The following is a 26,290-nucleotide window of genomic DNA, read 5'->3' on the forward strand; positions in this document are numbered from 1 at the left end:
TCAAGGCATAGGCAAGAAGGTGCAAAGGAGTGGTCATCTTATTCCACCTCTCTACAATAATTAATTCCAGTTCTTTGAAGAATTTCTCCTGAGGATCATTCTCTTTTTCATTTATAGTGAACTTTATTTTTTCAAGCATTGAATCAATGCCATCATAAATCTCACCTATGCAAGGCCTATCCATGTCTGTATAGCGAATCATGCTCATGATGGGCTCAGTGATACTTAGGAGATATGTAACAAGATCCCACCATTTCTCATCCAATATTCTATCCCTAATTTTTCCTACCCTCTCAGTGCTACTTTGCTTCCATACAGTCCAATTGGTGCTGATCACCATATTGCATAGTGCCACTCTAACTTTCACAAGTCGTCTTAAGACGATTGTGTTTGATGCAAAACGGGTTTCAGCAACCTATAACACAAATTAATGCCAAATTATTAAAAAATAAAGCCAAACTTTAAAGAAGAATACACAATATAGCTTACACAATGATATTATTAACATTGAAAATTCAAAAAAATCAGAAAATGTAAAATTAAATTACTATTTCACTTACCTTCAATAGCTCCAAATTCGAATAGGTTCTAAAAATCCCTTGAGACATGTGGTGGTTTGTGATGAACATCTGGATGTCCTCAGCCTCTGCATACACATCTCTGATCCATTTTATTTTTTGCCCAATCCTTTGTAGCATAAGATTGAGCGAATGTACCGCACAAGGTGTCCAAAAGATGTGATCATAGCGTTGCTCAACCAACAAACCAGCAGCTCTACAATTTTTTGCATTGTCCGTTATGACTTGGACAACATTGCGGGGTCCCACAGACTCAATGGCAGAGATGAGAATTTCTGCAATAAATTCGCCATCTTTTATTTGGCCCTCACAATCCACAGCTCTCAAAAACATTGCCCCTTTAGGGGACACCGCTATGACATTGATCAAGGGACGGTTTTTAGCATCTTTCCACCCATCTGAAACAATTGTTACACCTGTCTCAACCCACGAATCCCTTATGGGTTTCAATGCATCTTCAACCCTCTTCACCTCTTTCTCCAATAATGTTCCACGTACCTTCTCATAACCGGGGCCCTTATACCCTCTTGGTGCCTCATTAACACTTTTTATCATTTGCTTCCAATATGGGGAGCGAACAACATTGAATGACAAACCATTTGCATAAATGCACCTTACTATATCTTGATCAGCATTGTCTCTACTCTCATTTTGGAATGCGGTTTCTAAAGGCCCTTTTGTTCTTTTACGTGTCAAGGGTGGTTCACTTTGAGGTTCATTTGTGGCAAAGAAGGGGTGGTCTTCTACTACAATACTGGGATTAGAAGGGCCTTGCATTCCCCTTGTTTTCTTTGATGCGGTTTGGTTCAATCTACGGGCTTCCCTCTCTTCTGCTGCCTCATGCTCCCTAATATATTTCATCACTATCTCATCTGGTATAGGTTTACCATTTTTGCCAGGGCATTTTTTGATGCCTCTTCCTTTTATTCCACACAAATGGCCTACCACTCGATAATATGAACTATTACGTTCAATATCACATCCATGGCATTTCCAACGGAATCCCCCACCTCCCGGAAGTTGTTTTATAATGTCCACATATTTCCATAAGGGAGAATTTGGATCATTTCTTTGTTTTGCAATTACTTGTTCATTGCCAATGGAGGAAGATGTAGATGCCATTCTGGTTCCTATGGCAAGAAATAAAATAAACATATTCAAAAACAAAAACTAAATAATGAAAAAAAATTCAAGTTTCATGTTTGACAATTTGTGAAACAAAAATAGTTGGAAAAAAATGTTTAAAAACCTACCTCTTGCTGCCAATGGAAGCTTGAAAATGTATGGAAATGATGCTGCAACACTTGTTGAAGCTTCTAAAATCAGTCTTCAACTCCTCCTCTTTGATCTTGGAAGCCAAATTTTGTTCAACCTCTCTTCAACCTGCTCTCATAAAAAATTTGTTTGCAACACAAATGAGGTGAAATGTGTCAATAAGATTTTTTAGAAGTGTTTTTTAGGTTATAATTTTCGCTTTTTTAAAGGCGGAATTGAAAAAAAAATAAAATTTGGTTTGTTTTTTAACTTATTGGGCCGCCCAGCCACGCGGGTTTGACTGGGTCCGCCCGGGTTCGACTGGGTTCGACCGCGGGTTCGACTGGGTTCGACCCCGGGTTCGACCCGGGTCGAACCCACCCTGGGTTTTACGAACCCTGGTCGAACCCGGGTCGAACCGGACTCGTACCACGGACCCGGTCGAACCCGGACCCGTACCAGGGCTTCCCAGGGGCGAACCCTGCAACTTAGCCTAATTACAATCAACAAGCATAAGTTATCTAAGGACCAACTACTTCCCCATTTGATCGTAGATGCTAGCGGTCTCTCGTTGGAATTGGAGGTAAAAATTTACCAAATTTATGTGTTGAATCGGATTGAGAAAACTATTTAAAATGAAAGATATTTGGACCTCCTTTTGGGCATTGAACCCATACCACTCTAACAGAAGAACATGCTATTGAACCTTGCTAAAATGTGCTGAAAAATTGGAGGAGCAAATATTAGAACCAAAATTTTCCTTTTTACTATTGCACAATACATATAGATCTTCCCAACATAATCCTTTAAATGTTGGCATTCCTTGGGCAGAATATGGACAAGGTACTTTGTCCTTCATGTCTACAATGACATTTATAGATGAAAACCTATGTTATCTCTTTTTCCCCTCAGACCTTTGGATTTAGGTATGATTTGCTCCTAGTTTGGATCCTTGTTCGATGCAGTGTGGGATAAGACTAGGGGCCTGCTTTTTCCTTTTGAGTTTATTTTAGATGCCTAGGTGAACCCACTCTGAACCCAAAGGGATTTCTCAAAACTTGTGTTGAACCATATGTTCATTTGATGTTTTAAAAAATATTTATTGGGTTTTTGTGAGGGTTGTTTATGCTTTGTGTTAATTAATTTCATAGCACTGCTTGTTTCTTGAAAGAATATTACCTAATAAATCTCCATTCCATTGGAGAGGAATAGGATGTGCTAAAAGAAACATGGTGCAGAAAAGACATTAAATATTGGAATCCTTTCAACTAGTATAGATCTTGCAGCTATGGTTCGAACTCTCACTGCTTTCCACATAACAGTCTTTTTTTTTTGTTTGCGATAAGGAAATGATAACATGAACTTGTATTTATGAGAACATACTACTGTTATTAAATTGACATCAAAATCAGCATACATTCATCTGCTGTTGCACTAAACATGATAGAAATTCAAAGCCATATAACATTGCATTGAATAGACAATGTTTTACAAACACCCATAATGAGAAATATCATGAAAACAGGGACAAAAATGTACGTTGCAGGTCTGAAACATCAAATAGAATAAGCTACAGGTCTTCTGTTCACAACTTGTTGGATAAGGCAGCCATGAATGACTTCAGAGATCACTCCTTATTGCTTATATGACACCCAAACCACTGTATAAAGATGCATTCACTGTTCTAGCTTCATTCAATACCACTTATACTTACTGAGTGATAAAGAAACATTCACTAAAGCAATCTAAACAGCAACATTCAGATTTATGGGTGTTGGTTCTAACTTTACGACACCTTCAAAACCCATTTAAACCCCTTGCTATCCCAAAAAACTCATCAGCAAACCCTTCCAATAAAATAATAACAGCAAATTCCTTTGCTTTTTCCATTTATTGTGACATTCCTTTAGTCTAGATGTGCATTATGTTGTTCATTCAAGACTTATGGAGGAAATAGTTGCATGTAGAAAGAAGCTAATGTAGTATTATCACGAGATTATTATTTTGTTGCATCCTGATTATTTTAGACTTTTTTAGCAGTCTTGATCAGCTTTTGTAATCTGTTGCAGTTTTGAGGCCATTGACTCACCTTGGTCATTTACTCTTTTTGTTTCTTAGGTTTACTTATGTTATTAGAAATTGAAAAATATGTAGATGAAGCTAACTCTTTGTTTGTGTTAATGGCAAATACAAAAGGTTGAAGCATAGAAAAGTTTGTAAAGAGGCTAAATCTTTGTTTTTAGTCAATATAAGCCTCTATCTGAATGCAAAAGGTCTAGATCATAGTCAACATGATTATGAAATTTTATGATCTGAGGGCTATATGTTGAAATCTAAGCCTTGGATAGCAATTGTTGTTTTGACCACACTGTTTTATTTTGACTTTTTTACAGAATTCTTACCAGTTTACATGATCTACTTTTTTTGAAAAACTGTGCTATCTTGACTTAATCAGGCTATAACATGCACAGGTTTGGGAAATTGAGGAAGGAAAACATAAACCTGGATTTGTGCTCCATGCTATGGGTTGGCCTTTGGATAGGAATACTTATGGAGGCTCCTTTTTGTACCATATGAATGATCGACAGGTCACATTTCTTTATTCCTTTTCCTTGTAAACAAACTCAACAATGAGTAATTTATGTCCAGATAGCTGATTTGGCTATTGAAATGTGGTATTAGTTTGCATGCTATCTTGTATGAGATTCTTGCCTTTTTCAAGCAGAAAATAAATTTTATTTTAACTTATTATATAATACTATGGATTTGATTGGTCAGGTAGTTGAATCAAAACTAAACCTTTATATGGATATGTGTTAGCTTTACTACTAACTACACTATACCACAAATACTCATAGTTGAGAAACTTGGACTTGACAATTGGTTGGCTGACCCAAAATTTTCAAAAACTTGGCATTGCACAAAATTTTGGGAAAACCTCAACAATAACTCAGCAAATTTATTGAACATTGAAAAATACATAAATTTCAAAAGCTAGTCTTTAAAAATGTGGGTACTACATATTACTAATTTCCTTCATATATATATCAAAATTAGAGTTCAATACACATCATAGACCAGAAACCAAGTTCAAGTTTCAATATCAATAAAATTTAAAAATCATAAATTTCTTCTATGATCAAATCTTAGAAAAGTTTGATGCTGGCATGTGGATTTCATGGAAAATTGATGGTATAGTTGCAATATCCTTAACAAAAGTTTTAGGGATAGGATCAAGCTATGTATGTGGTGAACCTACCCTCAATGGCTCACCAACATCACCTTCTGCATCTTCACATGCTACCATTTGTGTTTTTCATTTGGCTTCATCCAAATCAGCCATCTAATTAGTAGTAAATAGTGGATCCACATCCTCAATGACCCAATTTTGAATATGGATTAATGGAATCAAGGTCAAGTGCATGATGTATGACAAGATTCTCTACCTTCTTTTTGTGCAATTGAAGGTTGTACCACATAGAGACAAGACTTTTCAAGCACTTTTGAATCAACCTATTGTGCTTCTTTGTGTAAATGGCCTATAAAAGTTTAAAACACTTCAGTGGTAGTCACAATATTTGAATGACAAGTTTTGGAAGACTAATACTGTAGTACCAAAATATTCACACAATAAATCTATAAGGAAGGCATTTACAACTAATTAAGGATTTTAATAAATTTAAAATATATGTAAGCTAAAATTAAACATACATGTTTTTTACCTAGCTGCAAAGTGTCTCTCTAATGAATCCATAAAGATGAAATAATCTCCCCTCTCCTCCCTTATAAACCTGTAATTTATCATATATGATCTCTTGACGGTTTTCATCGAAGATCGACGTCTTAATACACATGTTGAGGCCAAATGTAACCTCCTTGCTTTGAGCGAAGGGGGGGGGGAGGGGGAGAGGAGGCGAATGGGTTTCAATCAGAGATTAGAAAATCGCCCAAAAATCTCCAAACTCGGCGAGTCCAAGACATGCTCGCCGAGTCTTTGGAACTTAGGCTTAGGCTTGGGCTCGGGCTCGGCCGAGTTTGGTGAGCAAACTTGCCAGACTTGCCAAGTTGGCGGGTTTGGCATAAACTTGCCAAACTCGGCGAGTCCAATGCCTGAAACTCTGCTACTGGCTGGGTTACGTAAAATGACAAAAAAAAAACATTTTAAAAAGTTTTTTTAAAATGAATGGTCTTGTCTTTGTTCACTACAACCTCCGCTTGAGAATGAGAAAAATTAGAGTTACAACATGTTAGCCAATAGAAAAATAACACCCAACGCCTTTATTAAATAATAAGTTTTTTTGGCCTCACGAGGCGTTGCCCCTTGACCCCGCCCTGTATCGCGACAGGGAGCGCGCAGTCCCTTGACCCCACAAGGGGTGATGCCAGTGCCCCCAAACCTTCGTCGAAAAATATGGGGGGAAATTGCGTTGATAGAAGTAGGGAAAATTTAACCTCCGAGTCTGACACTGATTGGATCGACCAGGTAGATATAGAGCCTAAGACTGTAGCCATGGCAGAGGAGGAGAGAAGAGCACGAGCACAGATAGGAGATTTAGAGGTAGATAGTGACATAGATGTTCCTGATGTTGGTGAGCATGGCATGGTGTCACGGGGAGCGGCTATGGCTGTTGAATCATCCAGGACCTACCTTAGATGCCTTCGCAGGGGGCCGGGGCCGGAGGGTGCAGCCATGCTGGCTCCTCTGAGTCATAGGCTTGTAGTTGTATTTACCTTTGGTATTTGTATAAAACATTTGATGATGATCATATAATGACATGGATTTTTTATTCCATGAGTTTTGTAATATTGTATACATTTGACAATATTTATATATCTATGTTTGTTATTTCCTTCAGCTACAATTTGCGTTTATGCTTATGTGATTGATGTATACTTGTGTATGTAATCAAATAAGCTGAGTTTGATGATGTTATTGTGTCTTTAAGGTGTATTCAATAAAGGGTGCCTAAAACAAGTTTTAAATCTTTAAAAATCTCTAAATTTCTTGAGTTTTTCACTTTCCCGAGTCCAGCTGAGTCTGAAGCCGAGTCCCGAGTCCGAGTCCGAGCCGAGTCCAAGTCCCGTTTCTTTGGTTTCAATAGTGGGAAAAATATGTTGGTGGAATTGTCGGTTTCACCTTCAATGTGATGTCCTCACTTTGAAATAGAATTTAATAATAAATAATAATAATATAATTAAAATATAAGATAATATAATTAATTAAAAATTAATTAAGTTAATGAAAGGTCAAAAGACTTGGAAGGAAAAGCTGTGACTCCCTCAACAATGAGATTTAAAGGGAAAAGAGATCCTCATTTGAGAGTGGGATAATTTGAAAATCAGAAGTGCAGATCTGATTTAAATAGGAAGTACAGAGGTGATTATGAAAGGTTGTGTCCCTTTCAAGGGGCAGAAATAATGAAAAGTTGCACTCTTTCAAAGGGTGTTAATGGTGAAAGGGTGCGTCTCTTGCCAAAGGGCATACATGATGAAGAGGTGTGACCTCTCCCAACCAATGTGGCCTTCACTCCACTATAAATGAGAGGCTCAGTTGTGGAAGTGGGGGTAAGGTATCGTAGGAGAAGATAATACAGACTGGCTGGAGATTAATGCACCACTCAACAAGCAAACAAGGCATCGAAGGTATATTCAGGGACTGGTATGTTATAATCTGTTCTCAATATTCTATGACTCTGAAATATCTCAAACCTCCCATTCAAATTATGTGATAATATAATTAATCACAACCATATTCTGTTAAAGGAAAGAATAAATATAAATAGTAGGATTACAATGATAATCAGACTGTTTTGATTTCAATATTCTCACAGTATCCCTAAATTACCAGCCTTAGTCATCGATAAAACTGTAATGAGAATAACTGCCAACAGATATTGACCTTTCATGCATTATCTCACTTACCATGTATTATGTATATCAGTTTCATATGAATAGAATCTAGTAACCATTCCGATTTAATATTAGTGCCTAGATATTACATGCTCAAACTTATCATGGAGGAGAGGGTGAGGGATGCAGGAAGAGGATTAAGGTTGCCAACTAAGTAGAGGCTACCTTGCTGGATGCCCAAGTGCTGCCATCAAGGCCAAGAGGGTCAATGTTCCAATCTTGGGCCTAGCCTAGTTAAGCTGAGAATTCCTCTATGTTTTCCTCCTACTGATCCTACTATAATAAGTTAGTAGCATCTCAGAAGATAAGGCATAGATAGGTCAGTAAGTTCAGCAACCTGCTAAGTAGGTCACCTTGGATGGGGCCTAAGATCTGCCACCAGGGCCAAGAGGGTCAATGTTCCACTCTTGGGCTTAGTAAGGCTTGGCTGGATTAATCCTATCACGTCCTATCCCAAACCTTATAGGTTTTATATGAATATAGTTAAGCATATAATTGGGTTACACGTTCTAATTGACAGCAATAACAACTTAATATATATATATATATATATATATCGCTCTCATTTTATATAATATATATGATGATTGCAGGGCTTAAAGTCAAGAAGTTGAAAAGATAATTATTACAAGTAATTCCCTTAACCGTAATCTTCTGAATTTGTGTTTGTAGGGTTTAATTTGAGGCAATTAGAATAGGGGATATTACATTCAATTAATAATGCATCATAGGGGTTCACCTTCAATTAATAATGTGTCATGGGGGTTCATATTCAACTCTGTTCAAACCATACAAATGTTGAATTGCCTATTTTGGATTTATTCATGGCCTGATATAAATACTCAATGGGGTTTTTGTCTTCATCTACCATCTGTAGAATCCTAAGCAATGGTTTTAACACCTAAAACAAGAGTTTGAATTGACACCTAAAACAAGAGAGTGCATGAATGTGAAATTATAAGATTAAACTAAACCAACAAAAAAAAAAGGAGCAAATTAAAATACTTGAATTTTACTAATTTAACTTATAACATTGTAAAATGAAACTAAAAGGAAGAAATTCAGATCAAAATCGTACGTTGATGATCTCATCCATTCTCTTGGCAAATACATCATAAAAATGTTCTTCATGATCCTCTCTGTTTTAGCCTTCTTGTAGTAAGGACTCTCAAATCACCTTTTTCTTGCAAAAATGCACTTAAGATTCAATAATACAATTGCTTTACTTTTGAAGGTGAGGAAAATAGTGGCAAAGCATGCAACTCTCTTATATGCATGAGCTCCATTTTATTGGTGTTTGCTCTCATCAGATTCAAGATCCATTTGTGGTTGTAGATGTATTTGGTGACATTCTTGCATCTTACACCATATTCTTCACCCAACTTAGTTTCCCTAAGTCCTTAAGGTGAAGGTCAAGACAGTAGGTGGCATGAGGGCTTGAAAATAGTGTAGGCTGTGTCACATCCAGAAGTTTACTAGTTGGCACATATGCAGATGCATTGTCTATTGCTATTGGGATAACATTTTCCACTCCCATCTCCATTGATACCTCATCCAACAAGCTATGCGGGGTCTTGACATTTTTAACTTCATTGGAGGCACCAACTAACTTCAAAAAGACATTGTCATCCCAAAGACACAAAAGTTGGTGAGTATCCTGTTTTTTGTCATCTAAATACTTGTCAGATAAATTGTCGTAGCCCTTCCTTTTTCATCGTGTGAGGAAATATGTGGTAGGTTGCAGAAGTGTGGGCATCAATGCACCTTAACGTATTTTGAAGTGTGAACAGCATGAGTGTGGTGATTGCCAAAAAATTGTCAAAGTTGAAACAGCAATAGGAAGAAATCAAGCAATTTTGCAAGTTGACTGAAAGAAGAAAGAACTAGAAGAAGAAATTAAGAGATTGAAAATGCAAAGGAGTCAAACATTGATTTGGAAAGAACTGAATAAGGAAGGGGACACTGTAGCAGATTACGTACAGGTCATGAACCAAACAGAAAGATTTATTCGATGAAGCTATGGAATTTGTTCAATAGTAGGGACTGAAAAGATATCAAACTTTATTATGGAAATAAAGTTTCTTGAAGCTCAAAATTGTCTTCTCAATCCAAATGGATCATGGCAGCTTGGGTTTCATGGAACTGATGATGATGTTATAAAGTGGGTCATAGAGAAAAGATTCAATTACCAGCAAGAAATAACAATATGTTTGCGGAAGGCTGCTATTTTGCAATTGACTCAACAAAAGGTGCACAACAGATATACACTAAGGGCAGTAATAAGCTTCTTCTCTGTGAAGTAAATCTTGGGAAAACATGGATGATGCAAAAACCCTATAAGGATAAGGATCTAGAAAAATCAAGGGAGAAGGATATGGTTCTTTTTAAAAATAAAAGGCAATGCCACTTGGAGGTTGAGTACTATTGAGATATTATCAGTTTATGACAATGAAAGCGTTCCCATAATAGTTATGAATTCAATTTTCAGTTGTAACACTGCTGTCAACATTTGTACGAGCTAGTTAAAAGGGCTAGTTGTGATTGTTGTTGGTGACTTGATGAGAGATGTTCTTTCCCCCAACCTCAGTATATATGGTGATATGAAAATTTGGGATCCCCGACTATACATGATTTTGGAATTGCTTTGCAGTTAACTAATTTGCACTGGATGATTGCATCAGAGAGGAGCAGCAGATTCATGGTAAAGGAAAATTCCACAATATGATCTGGGATACTGAAATCACATCAAGTTCATCCCAGATCAATCAGTGTATTAGTTGGCATTGCTTGAGGACAAACAATCTTTGGGAAGGAGAACTGTACTTTCCCCATATTAACACTATATTGTTTTGTGAGCATTGACCATTTTTTTGAAGGTTTCTATGTGAGTCGGAGAGTATGAACGTTCTTGGAGAGCTCATTTTAGGGTTTTCTCAGCGAAAGGTGGTAGCTTGGAGTTCAATTGACTTTTAGATTTGTGGTGACACTCTTTGTAGCATTCTAGGTTTTTCTAATTTTGTTATTCTCAATCCGTAGAGAACACTGCTATTAACAGTAAGTGCTCGTTTCGGCACCAGTCTTTCTAGATTTTTATGAGTTTTTTCTCCTTAGTTCTTGGAAAAAATTGCTATTTATAGTCAGTGCTTGTTTCAGCATTAGTCATCATTCTTCAGTATCAGTTATGTTTCAACATGATTGATTTTTGTTTCTGTTGTTTTGGGGAGTTTTTCGTATGGTGGTTGGTAATCTTTTAAGGTTTGCACTAATAAGTAATAAAGTGACATTTTATTATTCACTTTAGTGCTGCTGCTAGAATTTACTTGGGAAGGGTCATCAGTTTGTCCAAGTCGTACTTGTACTAGGGTTGGTATGTGGACTTGTAATGCCTATCGATCTGTTTTTGGACGGCTTTTCACTCAGTAAGGAGACGTCTAGGAGACTTGGTTTGCACGTGTTAATACTTGGGGTTTAGTTCAGTTTGAGGCTTTTTGGAGGTTTAGCATGTTGCCCCTGCCTTGCACCATGGATGTATGATTGCCCAAAACTTTAGTCTGAGCAGTTATGCCTGGAAAGGAGGGATATTTGCCAATTTGGAGCCACTCTATATGAGCTGGAGGTATGCCATATGGGTTTGTTCATAGCTGAAGGCCATAGGTGATATTGAAGGTGGGCCAAAGTGCCCTTGAAGAGCTGTTTCAAGTTGCATATTTAGGAAGAGCAGTGCTTTTGTCAAAACATTGCTTATATGGAACTAGCAAGATCAATTTTTAACATGACATTAAGGTAATGTGTTTCTTTGCCTTGGATCCTTAAGTTTTAAATGATAAATCCTTATGAAATCTATGTCAGTAGTTATATGTTTGAAAATTTACACCTAGAACTTACATCAGCAAGGAAGTCATTTGGTTTGCAATGTTTGTCCCTTTATTGACTCAAATTTCAAAAGTAAAACAAGGGGGTTTCTTACATGAACCTCATTTTGCAAATAATGGGCCACACGGTCATGACAACTTAGGGCCTTGAATCCATCATTTGCCTTGGTCAATGCACTAACTCTCTTAATAAGGACTTAAAGCAAAATTAAATGTAAACGTACTGAAATTTGGCTCTTACCAACTTTGCCTCATGATGCAATTCCCTGTTCACAAAATAACTTCCAATGAAGGATCTGCACCAAAAGTATGATGAGGAATTAAAATATTGTAATTGCAATTGTTCATAACAAGGATGAAAATATCAGCTAAAAATCAGCTAGATTGCGATTTATCGCGAGGCAAATGGCCGACTGATTTAATCGGAGAAAAAATTGTGCCTATTTTTTTTCCAAAAAATCGCAGGTTTTCGGCACCAAATAATCGGGATTTTTTCTTATAAAATTGCGATTAAAAACTGAAAAAATGCGCCTTTGCAAACCGACCCAAAACCCTAAAAGTCAAAACTAAAACAACATAAAGTGAAATGCGAAAAAAAGGGGGATTTCGCGGCTCCATTTCACGCGACTGTTCCCAACAGTCAACGCCCTACGCTCGACGCCCAACATGTGATTTTGGCTGTTTTTTTGGCTGACGCCCTACTCTGCTCCCTCGTCCGACACCATTCACTTGCGATATTTTTTTGCATATATATAAATAATAAAACTGTTAAAAAATAAAACTTTAAGATATATAGATGTATTTAAGTTCATAAATGAAAATAATGAAATATATAACAGTATAAATTAAAATTGTTATAAATATGAAAATAATTTAATAACAGTATAAATTAAAACTGTTTATATATGAAATTAATATGTTATTAAAACAGTATAATATGTTATTGTCTTCTATAAATTTAGTGTATATGTGTGTTTTTTTAGAATATTTAAAGAAATTATATATTTTTAAATGTTTGATAATTTTGCCGATTCCCGATTTTTAAAAAATTTTCGGCCAAAAGATTTATCGCCGATTTAGATATTTTCATCTTTGGTTCATACTGCTTAAGCCTTGTATACGTGGACCAATGGAAGAAGAGTCCCGACTCCCCATATCTCTCTCAACAAGTATGCTTGTAGAATTTTAAGTTGAGGCTTCCATTGCCTTTGTTGTCCTTGCTTTCTCAAATGTTTTTTGCACAAATTTTGAAAGAACTTTCACCTCATTTTGAACCTCCAAACTTGTTTTTGTACATGTCTCTACGTCTCATCAATGTATTTGTGCAAGTTGTTTTTCAAACAATTTATGCTTTCTTTGATATTCTTAGAATGGATTTGTACAAGGTGATATTTCAGACAATTTACGCTTTCTCTTATACTTTAAGAACAGTATTGGCAAACAAACATTCCTTTATATACCTTCTTTCCCATGTTTTTAGTAAGGGTCCTTAGGCTCGCTAGTATTCTTAGTTATAGTTGTGGATGTCATTTTCTTTTTCTGGAAATGCAAATAAGCCTAGCAAAAGGCAAGTAATAGAAAAAAAAAAATTCCCTAGCAGCCTAAAGGCTAGAACTAAATAAAAATAATGTTCATTATAGGTTATAGCCTATGATAGTCATTAAAATTAAAAATAAATAAATTGTGAAGCCTTTTGATGGTTGACATCATAGAAGCAGAAATCATTAAAAAATTGCTATTAATCGTGAAAATAAAAAATCATCAGGTTTGCTGATTTTCCCCACTTCAAATCATATTTATAAACAAAATTGTGTTGACTTTTGATTTTCGTAGAGTTTTTGGCATGCAAAGCATTAAAATTTGAATAAAATGAGGGAAAAAATAGCTAGGGCAGCATGGCTAGGGTTTTGAGAAATTTTGCAGGTCGTGTTAAAAGAAAACAATGATGGCAACAAGGTTTGTAGAATTCTTTTTGTGGGGCCATTGGCTCTTGATGGAGTTGTGGTACCCAGTACGACTATGTAAGTGATAGGAGCCCATGGCCCATAGGGTCAAGCCTGAAAAAAACAACTCAGAAACACTGAGAGGGGTGGGGGAGGGGGTGAATATGTATTTCAAGGAAATTAAATCAGATAGAGAAATACAAAATAGATAAATAAAACATTCAGAGAGCTGACACAGAGATTATCATGTGGAAAATCCTCTTGGGTAAAAAACCATGGCACAAATAGCTTCCATTAATGAAAAATGGGCACCAACCCAAGATTACAGAAGTGAGCACCAACTCTCAAACAGAGCACCGACTCTTTTTTAAGCACCAACTCCGATTCATAAAGGCACCAACCTCAAACTGAGCAACAACTCATAACCTCTTCAATTACATACAACATGCACACAGAAAATTTTAAGCAAAACAAGAGCATACTTTGTCTGGCCTCAATGCATAAATGTTTCACACTTCAGCATAAAAGGAATCAGCATCACTGCACTTCTTTTTATAAAACTTAAGTTAAGAGTTGGCTTTGTGAACAATCACATATGAAAGCACTTCCTATTCTTAACCTCCATCACTCAGAATTTATCAATGCACAGAATGATAGAGAGATTCTTTTCTTGTATACTTCATACTCATTAGCATATTCAAATACGTAGTTGTCATATCATGAAGAGATTAGCTTCCAGCAGTCTTCACCACTACAACAATTCTGAAAAAAAATAAAAAATTACAAAAAGAATTTCCAATCATGTTCTTCAGCTGCTCACGCTAATCACCTATCCATAACTTCACATGCATACTACTATATTCAAAAACACAATCAAACTCCTTCAAAACATATGACACTTCCCTCAAATTACATAAAATGCTGAATATCACACTCCTTTTTTTTTATCGCATACAGCAGATTATCCGCATCATATGGGAGATGTTTCTTTTGCATCCAAGAAATCGCTTAAACTTTGATTTTGAGGGCTGCAAACATCCCCGACAAAGCAACGTGGTTTTAATTTCTGTTAGACTGCACTATCATAAGTAAAAATAAACGGCCCAGCACTGCCTTACGTGCCACCAAAGAATGTTAGCTGAATACCAGAGGCTGTACGATAGACACAGCAAACTAAAACAAATATGGATTCGATAAAACCTGTTGTCTGCATACACCCGACTCACCAATGAATATTCGGCACAATAAGATCACCTGAGACACATACTTCATGCATAATGAATGATGTTTGAATAGCTCAGAACAACAAAAAACGACACCCAGCTCTTTTAAAAAAACACCCAGTTCAGTCTGACATATCCATTGTCTCATGGCGCAAAGTAAAAGAAAACGATTCTGCAAATTTCCAGTCAGATGATCCTAGACACACGGAAGAAGTTGAACATATTATGATGAACATGATGTGGGTCAATTTTTTCAAAATCTATCATATGAATTTGAGAGGTGTTGGATTGGTCCACTCTGTCTCATGACACCTGCATATGGTGCCTGAATGCTCCATGAGGTTTCAAACATTACTGAGAGCCTGACTTTTTCTGTATAAACTTTCTGAGGGACTATTTTCTTCTGCCTTTTCCTCACATATTGCCAATTTTATGTGGTTTCTCAATTTTGGAGTGTGTTTTGAAAGGTGATGTTTGGAAGGGATGCCTATATGTTATTATTGTATTTATTGATCCATTTTGGATCAGTGAATCGCCTTGTTGACAATGTTGGGTTTTTGAGATGTCTCTCTTATTTAGACATGTACCTATTTGGTTGGATGCTCTTATATCAATTTTGTTTGGATGTACCTCGCTGCTCCATGCTAGCTTGTAAGTGGACCCTATGTAGCATTCAAATGAGTATTTTTTGAGCCATGATCTCTTTGCACATTCTTAGCTCCACATCTTGATTTTATGTTAGGCTCTTTGTTTATGTCTTGGACAAGACATTCATCCTTCTTGGCATCTATTTGTGTGCATTAGCCTTTTGAAAACCCCATTGGTTACATTTTGTAGTACAGTATTCCCTTTTCTTTCCTTTATGGTAGTGCAGTCGTACAGTATCTTTCTCCTTTATGAATGAAATCGCTACAACTTCCAGAGAAAGACACCAAGTCTAGTTCTCTAGTAAATTGGAGAAGTGCATTCCCTTTATTGAAGGAAAGGTGGCATTTTAATGTATTAAATCTAAGATACCGGATTCTTCTGGTTTAGCTCGGGTCTTGGTATGGGTATGATTCAGGTTCGGGTACGACTTGGGTTCTTCCTAGGTTCCTGGGTTCTCTTTGGGTTCTTCACCTAGGATTCTCTGTGGGTTCTTCTGTGAAGGACCCACAAAGATCCCAAGCACCCAGGAAGTACCAAGGGCCGTACCCAAGCTTAATTTCGTAAATTAAAACCTCAGTTTCACTCTCATAACTTTGTGACAGCATTTTTTATCAGAATATGCCAGCAAGCAAGCAATTAAATATCATTTCAGTTGCATTTGTGAGCTATACCTTTGAACATGGGGTTAGTAAACTTTATATCAGCATTACTGAGATCAATTTCAGTTGATTTACATTATCCATATGTAGCAGCTGTTTGCTTATGCTTTGTGAAATCACTTTCCTTATGTTGGTAATGACTGGGCATTTTCTCAAATGTTTGAAAAATGAAATTGAACTAGCTCCTACACTTGGCACAGCTATTAGTAATGGCAATCCAATTGATTGTGATTTACCTTGATGCTTTTGCTGAAGAAAATGAATATTAAAATCGATTATAATTTGAATTTGCATTGTGTAATGACATTTTGAGACTTGAGTATTTTCATTTTTGCAAATTATGAATGAGCTATCAAAATATTCTATTTATTGGCAATTATGGATTTATGAGTATCACTCTTCTTATCTTTCTACATTGATTCAAGTTATATTTTTTAATTTTGATTTTTGAACACACACACACACACGCATATATATATATATATATATATATATATATTTGTATACGTATATATGTACACACACACACACACACACACATATTAATATATACATGCATATATATATCTATGGGCATACCTGTACCCATACCCAAGGAATTTGTTTTTGCCGATTCCGTGATTCCGTATCTGTACCTGTAAATCGTAGGTATGCCACAATTATTACTCTTTGAAAATCCTTAATGAATTGTAGTTGTACAATTTTATGTAGCTACTCAAATAAATGGAAAGTTAATTTTGTTGGCAATAAAAAGTAATTGCTAATCTGCCTTCTTCCCAAGTAAAATAGGCAAACTCTTTTAAAATTGCATTGAATACTCAAAAGTTTTCTTGGACTAATAGGCATCTCTTTTTAATTGTAAATATCAGCATTCATAAGATTATATTACAACTTAAAAATGATTGCTAAATTGGATATCTTTTTTTATGTAATATTCTTATTTGGAATTTCTTTGATGCAACTTCTATTCTCAGTTTCTCCTTTATATAATCAGAAAATGTGTGAAGTAGTTTGCATTCTAAATAACAACTTAATTCTGAATTGGTCTACTTTATATGGCATATTGAGCTCGCTTGATAGTAACAATGTGTGTACTCCATGTTGATTGTCACATACTTGAATCCAGAATGGATAGGGTTTTATATCTTGATGTCTAAGATATAAAGTAAAAGAAAAACCATCCATTGGTGGAGTGCCTGCATAAGGGCATATCACACACCAATTTGCTGTCTTACTTGACAGTTATGTAAAATATTGCATATCTCTACCTTTTCTTAGTCTTAGATTGCTTTATACAATGATGTCACTTGCCTATATCCAAGTGACATGGTTTCTTTGTCTTGAGGAATATCTAATGTAAGCAGATTTTTCTTTTTAGCTCATTTATTTGGTCTGGAAAAACATCCAAACTTTATAACTCTTTGAAATGCTGCTACCAAGACTGGGAACTGATATGTGAATATTCATCCTGAGATTTGAATATATATGATTGCACGTGATATATCTTGTTTATCTAGTTCTAAGATTGCATTTTGGAATCTTTTTTATAAACTATCTCTTCGCACTTTGCTCATGACATAGGGTTGACATGCAGGTTTCACTTGGTTTAGTTGTTGCATTGAATTATCCGAATCCCTACTTAAGTCCCTATGAAGAGTTCCAGGTGATTGCAGTCTTCAATTTTCACAACTTTTAAATGTGCATTATATTATTAAGAGAGTTTCCTGAAATTCTAGTTAACCAACAATGATTTGCCATAAAGTTTATATTTAATTGGTTCTTTGTGCTTATGTTTATGCTAATATTAATTTAATTTCTGTCTACTCATGTATAGCTTTTGAGAGTAGAATACTCAAGGAGAGAGGATTTTCTATTTATGATAAGGAGATGTTAGCCATTATGCTTGAACTGGCTAAATTCAATTATTATCTTGTAGGGAGTAAATTTGTGGTAAGGACAATTCATAATAGCTTGATATACTTCCTCAACTAGAAATATTTGAATGAAAAGTGGCAAAGGTGGGTTAGCAAATTACAGGCTTATGATTTTGACATTAAGTATTGTTGATGTGTTTTTTAGGACACCTCGAAGACAGAATAAAATACCAAGGTATTCTATCCTTTCTTGAACAAAGAAACCTTATATGCTATACAACGTGATCAAATGACATGACTCCAAGGTTTACAACGCGAACTATGCGACTTAAATGCTATGGATAGACTTAGTGATTATGATATGATTTTACTGGAATTACAAAGGGACTTACATTTATAAACATTGCTGGAACGTAGAATCTGTATTCTCTTGCTTGGAAATAAAGGCAAAAGAGATAAGTGATAGGAAATCTAATCTACTCCTAAGAACAATGATGATAATGGATGATACTTCATAGACAAATCTCTCAAACCAAGTTTTGTTTTGCCATAATGACAACTACTACACAAACTTGATGCAATCTTCAAAGGAAATAGAAGATTTTCATACTGTGAATGCATCACTCAAATACCCAATGTTGACACAACTTGAACAAGTATCCACAATCAAACTTAGCACAATAATGAGGCTTAGACTTACTTTTCACTGTAGCTTACAATCAACAAACTACGAAAAGTATGAACCAAAGAATTCATCACAATATCTTCATAAGCATCGACCATAATCAATGAACTCTAATTAATCTTGAGAAGTAACAAGGAATTATGCAAAACGTAGAAACAAAACACATACGTCCACCATAACTTTAATGAAAGCATTGAATTGATTTCAACATGACTTGGCAACAATTTCAAGCTTCATCCTCCTACTCTACTCTACTTCTAACTGCTAGCTATTATTGAACTATTAACCTTTACAAATGAAAAGGCTAGGTCTTTTATAGATATCCACTTACAATTCAAGGACTAGGATTGATTCTCAAATCAATCGCTGAGATTTAACAATGAAACCCTAATTAGGGTTTGTTACGACAAACTCTTTCTTGACCAATGAGATCATTACATTGAATTGGACACATCTACTACATTGAATATAGACCAATGAGAAAATAAGGTAGGCAAGATAAACAATATATGATGAAGCACCACGTGTTACTTCTCCATCCATTGAATGAATTAGGTTCAACAAGCTTGGACATGTTGATGTGGCACAACTTGAGTGGGTTGATATGATTAGATGCCACATCATCATGCCTCTTGTAGATCATGATGAGGAAATCCTCCATCTTGAGCAATATCTCTTGATACTCAACATTTTGTAATTGCTGAATTTGATGATGATGGGACATATTCCCAAATTGTATCATTTTAGCATGATCAAGTCAATTTATGACTTTGCTTAACTCTTCTGAAACTATTTGCTTCTTTGATCATGTTTGCATTTCCATCCTCTAAGTTGGGAATCTTTGTCCTTGTGATATCTTGAACTTGAAATGTGGAGCATGTTGTTGCCCTTGACTTTGATCCTTTTGTGATGCTTTCTTATGTATTCCACCTTGATGATATTTATGTTGTTTTTGAAGATTCTGACTTTATGATGTAACTCGATCCTTAATCTTGCATTAATGTAGAGGTATTATTTTGTTGCACAACTGGGATTATCTTCCTTGAACTGGCAAGTATTCTTGGATTTCCAAAGGAAATTCATGATAGTCATATGTTCCTTCCTTGTGTACTCTTGTGAAGTTCTCCTTGATGATTAGAAAATTGAATCCCCCCTTGTGTTATCTTGTGAAGTTTTCCCTTGGAATGTAGACTTTGTACTATGATCCTTATCTTGATGTTGATTCATATCCTTCATGTGATTGAATCTTGGAATGATAGAGAGAAGACATTACCAATTGGAGGAGTCAATATATTCAAGGTTCGAGGAATCAAATATAAGGACCTCAACAAGGCAAGTGTAGAGATCAACATCAAGGAACATATGACTATCTTGAATTTCCTTCGGAAATCCAAGAATACTTGTCAGGATAAGGAGATAATCTAAGATAGGGGATTCAAAATGGAGAGCAATGCAAGAACAAGTTCTAGACATCACAAGGAAGGAGTTTCCACACAAGGGAAAGAGAATGCAACTATGATCAAGGAGATAGTTTAGAAAAGTAAATCAAAGTTAGAAGACCTGATCACCAAAGATGATGCAATTTGGGAATATCTCCCACCACCATCTTAATCACCTTAGGTGCTTGGAAATGTTGAGATATTGCTCAAATCACAAACACTTGTGATGATCTACAAGGAGTAAGCTTAGATGGTGCCTAGTCATCTTCAACCCAATCACATCCTTCCAAGGCAAGGCATCCAAATTCAATGCACTTGACTCATCAAATGAGGGGGATAACTACTACATATGGAGGCACAAAGTCCAATGTACCTAACCTCATCATTTATTAGTTAATGTTCAAAGGATATGTGTCCTATTTATTGTAGGAGCTAAGATTGCGCTTTGATACCATGTAGAAGTTGATGATCAACCACAGGGGCCAAGATTCATCTGCAAGGAAAACACCTATCTCACAAAAATATCAAGCAAAGATTGTAGTCTCTATAACAACCAAAGAATTCTGTATTATTGCACAAAAGAGCTGAAGATTCAATATTGGAGGCACAATTACAATGAATGAATTACTTGCTTCACAGAAAGCAAGAGATACCCTAATCCTAAACTTAGAAGTAAAGCAATGCAAAGTAGGAGCTAAATCAAGGTCAACTACAAGTTATAAAAGCTACCTAGAAGTGCCTCTAAGTGAAGTCAAACTACAAAGCATAACACCTAGACAAAATAAAGCATCTAAGTTTAGCCTAAGTGAAAAGACAAGTAAATGAGCTAATCAATAAATAATTAGATAATTGTCTTAAAATTACTCCAACACCTCCCCTTAAGATCAACTTAGGGATAAGCTAAATAACTAATATGAATGCAAAATGCATCCATGAATGAGTCTCGACAATAAAGGCCTGATTAGGTACTTGTTGGTGTCTGTTTTATCATCTACCAAACACTAGAATAAAATATCTAAAGACACTCTATCCTCTCTTGAAAAATCACCGTTTATGCTAATATCATATGGCGATTCCAAGGTTTCTTTTGTCAGGCTTTGACATGCGGATAAGCTCAATGGGCGTTGTGATATGTTGTTAGTACACAAAGGGACTTACGCTTGGCATGTTCAATTCACAATGGAGGTTTGGACAATGAAGCTCTATCATCTGGGACTTGGATCATGGACTTCAAGAAAAATGAAAAGGAGATAAGGGTTCAGAAATTCTAACCTATTCCTAAGAATTCAAGAGACGGCATTGACTAGGTGACTTCAATAACAACACTTTGCTTCGCCTCTCTTAGGGCAACTACACAAAATGAGTGCGATCTTCAAGGGATGTGCTTATGACTTTCATACTTATGAATAATACCAACAATTGAACAATATTACTCAAAGTAGAAGTTAAACCTCCACAAAATAAGCTTAGACTAACTTTACACAATGAACAAAAATCATCTGTTCATCAAAAGTATGAGCAGAAATTCATCATAAATCAATACTTATCAAATCTTGCATTCTTCTAACATACATGAAATGAAATCTAAACTATGATGAGGGACAAAACCATGCAAATTCCAAAATAAAAGAGTTAAATCACCATCAATTCGAACAATCTATTACTTATTACTTTGGCAATCATACGCAACAATTACTTATCTCAACATGTTTTGCAACATGATCGCATAATTTACAAATGAGGGGTTGAGCTCAATTTATAGGCTCCCCAATTACAATTCAATGGCTAGGATTGATTTTCAATCAACGGTTATGGATTACAAAATAAAACCCTAATTAGGGTTTGCTACAACTAGCTACCTCTCGACCAATGAGAAAATTACATTTGAGGACACTTGTCCTTCTTGCTAAATATAAACCAATAATAAAATAGAAGGTTGTTGCATTGTAAAGTTTTCCTTCTAGAAGCTTCTGGATAAGTCAAGTTCGTTGAACTTGGACATGTTGACTTTATTGTTGAGTGTCCTCCTTGTATTCTCCAATTTGTGAAAAATTGCTTAAGTTTGGAAATTTGTTTGGAATAGTCTTCTTGCCACTATCTAATCTTGATTGGGAGTTTGTCTTTGACTCTTCAAGAGATGAAATCCTTCAAGAAGTTTGGAATTTCTTTCTATATTTTGCCAAGTCTGAAGACTTTCTTTCTTGATTCTTGGAAAGCCTTGTGCCTATGCCACAATGGAGGAAATTGAAACTTTTCTGTGAAGTATCTCCCATAGCCAAATTTTGGCTAGTTAATTTTATTTTGTGGCACCTTCATGTGGATTCTTCAATACCTAGTCAAGATTTTGACCATTTCTATGCTTAGACACACTTTGCCTGTGGATTTGCTTTCAATTTTGGATCTAGCTTGTGTTGAGTAGAACAAACTCCACCCTTGGCCAATGATTTTATTCATCTTCTTCCTTACTTTCCCTCTTTATTCTTCTTGTTTCTTCCTGTTTCTCTTCCAACAATTGGTGCAAAATTTAATTCTATTTGGTTGTGGAAAATTCCAGAGCGATTTTTTATGTGTCAAACTTTTATTTTTCAATCCGTTCGTTTGTTTGACCCTTGATATCATGTGCTACTTTGTCAAATCTGTTTTTCCTAGCCATTTTTGTGTCTTTGGCATGACAAACCGATTGTCTTCATGTCTTATCCTTGAGCCATAGGCAAATTTTCATGTCTTGCTTAGGCATCTTCACATATTCCATTTATGCCTATCCAACTTGGAATGTTTATGTCTATCCTTCCTGGCAAACCTTTGTGGAATTCACCTTACTAACTTGTATTTTTTTCTAACCTTGTCCAAAGATCTCTTTGCTTTTCTCTTTCAACCTTGTCTTTATGGCGGACTTGGAGTCTTTTATGCCAAGTCGGACTTGGCCAATGTTTTGCCAACTTCAATTTGCTTAAGTTGGACTTTGCCATCTTTTAATTCTTTCTTGCCAAAACCTTTTTCTTTTCTTCTTGGGTGGACATGGAGGAAGCCTTGCCATATCTCTTTCTCTTAACCATGTCTTTTTCTTTGGCAGACTTGGCAGATGTTTGGTCATGTGCTCATGTTTTATTTGTTTTTCCAATGTTTGCTTTCTTTTGTGCCGAACTTTGAAGTGCTTTATCCATCCTAACCCATGGGTGGAGTTTACTTGACCTTAGGATTTTCCCTTTGACTGCAGATCGGAGTTTGATGTTCATTTGCCAACCTTTTTATGCATTGGTGGGGTTTGCAGAAGCTTAGACATTGTCTTCTTATGCTTGGCCGACTTTGAAAGTCTCTTGCCAACTTTGTTTGCTTTATCCTTTGCCACTTTGGCAGACTTGGACAATCTCTTTCCAAACTTGCGTTGCTTTTGGAGGGCGGACTTGGACAGCCTTATGCCAAGTTTGGGCGGGGTTCAAGAGTCTCATGCCAACCTTGGTGTGTTTGATCATGGGAGGACTTCATGTGTTTGATGCCAAGGCAGACTTGGCTTAGCATTGGAAAATTATTTCCTTGGCGGACTTCACATGTGCCTTGACATGTTTGTTCTTCTTAACCTCAAGTAGGAGTTTGTTTTACTCTTGGCATGCGTTTCTTAATTGAATGTAGGAGTTTAGCAAGTGTCGGACAACTTGTTTGTGCATGAGGCGGACTTTGAAGAGTCTTAGCCATCTTAGACAAGGCGAACCTTGGTGTATCTTGGACATGCTTCCTTGTCATGCTGCCTTCGCCGTCCTTCTTGACCTTGGTGGACTTGGAAGTCTATGTGCCATTCTTGAATGCGCTTAGGCTTTGACATGATTCCAAGCTGATCAAACCTTGTTCCCTTATCATGGGCAAATTTCAACTTGGACAGCCATGTGCCATCTTCCATGCTTCTAGACAAGGCGAACTTCAACCTTTGTTTGCCATTCCTCTCTTTGGAATTTGGCCTTCATACCATTAATTTTGATCTTCCATGCTTCTAAACAAGGAAAACTTCAACCTTTGTCTGCCTTAACCTGCAAAACACATGAAAATTCCATATTATTTTAAGATTTTAATTCTGATTTTCAATCCTCTTTTCTGAAAATTTCACTTTCAGCTTGTCAAAAGGTTAAGTTTTTGTGAAAAAACGGACTGAGAGTGAAGGATTTGGCCAAGAAATTGATAAAATTGAGAGAAATAAGACAGAAAGGTAAGAAAATTCAGTCGGATTGAATCTCTGAATGACTGAAATTTACCTTCAACTCTGAAATTCTGTCTTAAAATCGAAAAAAGCACCTAATTTCTTGATTTCAACACTTAGAAGAATTTTATTCTGGAAAATTTCTCTTCAAAAATTCAAAATTCACAAATTTTGAGAGAAAAATTCTTCTCAATTGCTCTCCAAATTCTCAACCTGAATAATGAATTGTGAAAGTGAATGGTTGAAAATATATAGAATTTAGGATTTTTAAACTTAGAAGTTTTATTTTTTGTTTTTTTAATTATTTAATTGTTTTTTGTTTCAAGTCTTTCCAAAATGGAAAGTTTATTTTCCTCTCAAAATTTCATCCTTTGCCAAAAAAGCAAAGAATCTTCTAGAATTTTCCAAAATTCTTGAATTTCTTGAATTTTCTTTTTTTTGTTTGAAAATTTTCTCAGTGTAGAATTTTTTCTCTTGAAAATAATTTTTTAGTTTTGGAAAATAATTAAAAATTTTTATGTGACAAATTTATTTTCCAACTTGCTTTACACTTCCATGGCTTTGTTTAATTTTTTTTTTGTTTTGCTTGCTTAACCTTGAGTAGGAGTTTGACTAACTTTTTCCAAGAGTTAATTAACCATTTGTAGGAGTTTACCAAGTGTCGGACATTTTTGCTTGATCATGAGGCGGACCTCGAAGACTGTTAGATATCCTTGTGTGTGAATGAGCTTCACCTTTGGTAGGAGTTTGATTCACCACTGCCATGAGTTCGTTAACCCTTGGTAGGAGTTTACCAAGTTTCGGACATTTTCACTTGGGCAACTTCCTTATGCCTTGGCAGACCTTGATCATGCTTGGACATCTTCCATGCTTGACATTCTTGGGCGGACTTGACTGATCATCTGCCATTTTCATTTCTTCAATTTAGGCGAAATTTTCAATGTGCCATCTCTCAATGTAACCTTTCTACTTGATCAACAATTTATCTAGAACAAAACCCTAATTAGGTTTCCATTTTGCTTTTTGCACTTGGAGACCTAATTTTTGAAATTTGAGAACATGGGCACTGATCATATGGCTGATCATCTATGACAAAACCCTAATTTGGGTTTGTATTTTGCTTTTTACCCTTAAAAGACATAATTTTTCAATTCTGAGAACATGGGTAGTAATAATATGGCCTAAAGATCAAAACCCTAATCTCAGAAAAAAAAAAAAGAAGAAAATCCTTTCTTTTTATACATAGGCAAAATTTCTCGAATCTGAAGACATGGGCAAGATTGAAATGACCTAAAGAACAAAACCCTAATCTAAAAAATAAGCAAAAAATTCAAAACCCTGCTTTTTATACCCAGAGACAAGATTTTCAAATTCCGAGAACATGGGCAGAGATGAAATGACTTGAGGAACAAAACCCATATGCCACTCTCAAAAAAGCAGAAAAAAGCAAAAAGCAGAAATTTCTAAAAATAGCAAGTTGTCAGAAATGACCCAAAGCAATTGCGATCCTTGTCCTTCAGACTTTCTAAGCACTTTGATAACATTCATACATGACTCTGAGCATGATTTCTCAACTTGGCTTGGGATGAATTCTCAAAAACTCTAACTCATTGTAAAAAGACTGGTGATTAGTAGTTGCGACGCCAAAGTAGAAGCCTAAAAAGCAAAAACAGGGGGTCCCCATTTGCAATGGAGTGATGTGTGAAATAGGTCACAACAGTACTCATGTACAAACCTATGCAAAACAATGCAACTCACACCAATGAGGTCTCTCTAAACAAAGAAAAGGAGAAAAAACCCCTGAGAAAAAACCCCTCTCCAAAAGCAAGAGATGTAATGAAAAAGAAAAGGGTACTATATTTGACTAAAATGAAAGACTTCAAGTGGCCCCCTAAGTCTAAAATCGGTCATTGAAGTACAATAAATATACCCCCTATAGGAGAGAGAATGAGGATAAGAATTCCTCCAATTTAAAAGTAGCTCTTGTGGTAATGATGAACGCCTAAAGACAAAACA

General features: G+C 35.8%; 1 protein-coding gene across 3 annotated transcripts in view; it reads left to right on the plus strand.

The window, feature by feature from the left end:
* LOC131029831 (electron transfer flavoprotein-ubiquinone oxidoreductase, mitochondrial) overlaps positions 1–26,290 on the plus strand; it is a 283,747-nt gene that overhangs the window by 92,643 nt on the left and 164,814 nt on the right. For all 3 annotated transcript variants that reach the window (XM_057960480.2, XM_057960481.2, XM_057960482.2), the window contains exons 8-9: positions 4,304–4,420; positions 17,682–17,750. In XM_057960480.2, coding sequence (XP_057816463.2) covers positions 4,304–4,420; positions 17,682–17,750 — 186 coding nt within the window. The remainder of the gene's footprint in view (positions 1–4,303; positions 4,421–17,681; positions 17,751–26,290) is intronic.

Source organism: Cryptomeria japonica, chromosome 6, assembly GCF_030272615.1.
Source record: "Cryptomeria japonica chromosome 6, Sugi_1.0, whole genome shotgun sequence".
In the NCBI taxonomy this organism is placed as follows: Eukaryota; Viridiplantae; Streptophyta; class Pinopsida; order Cupressales; family Cupressaceae; genus Cryptomeria; species Cryptomeria japonica.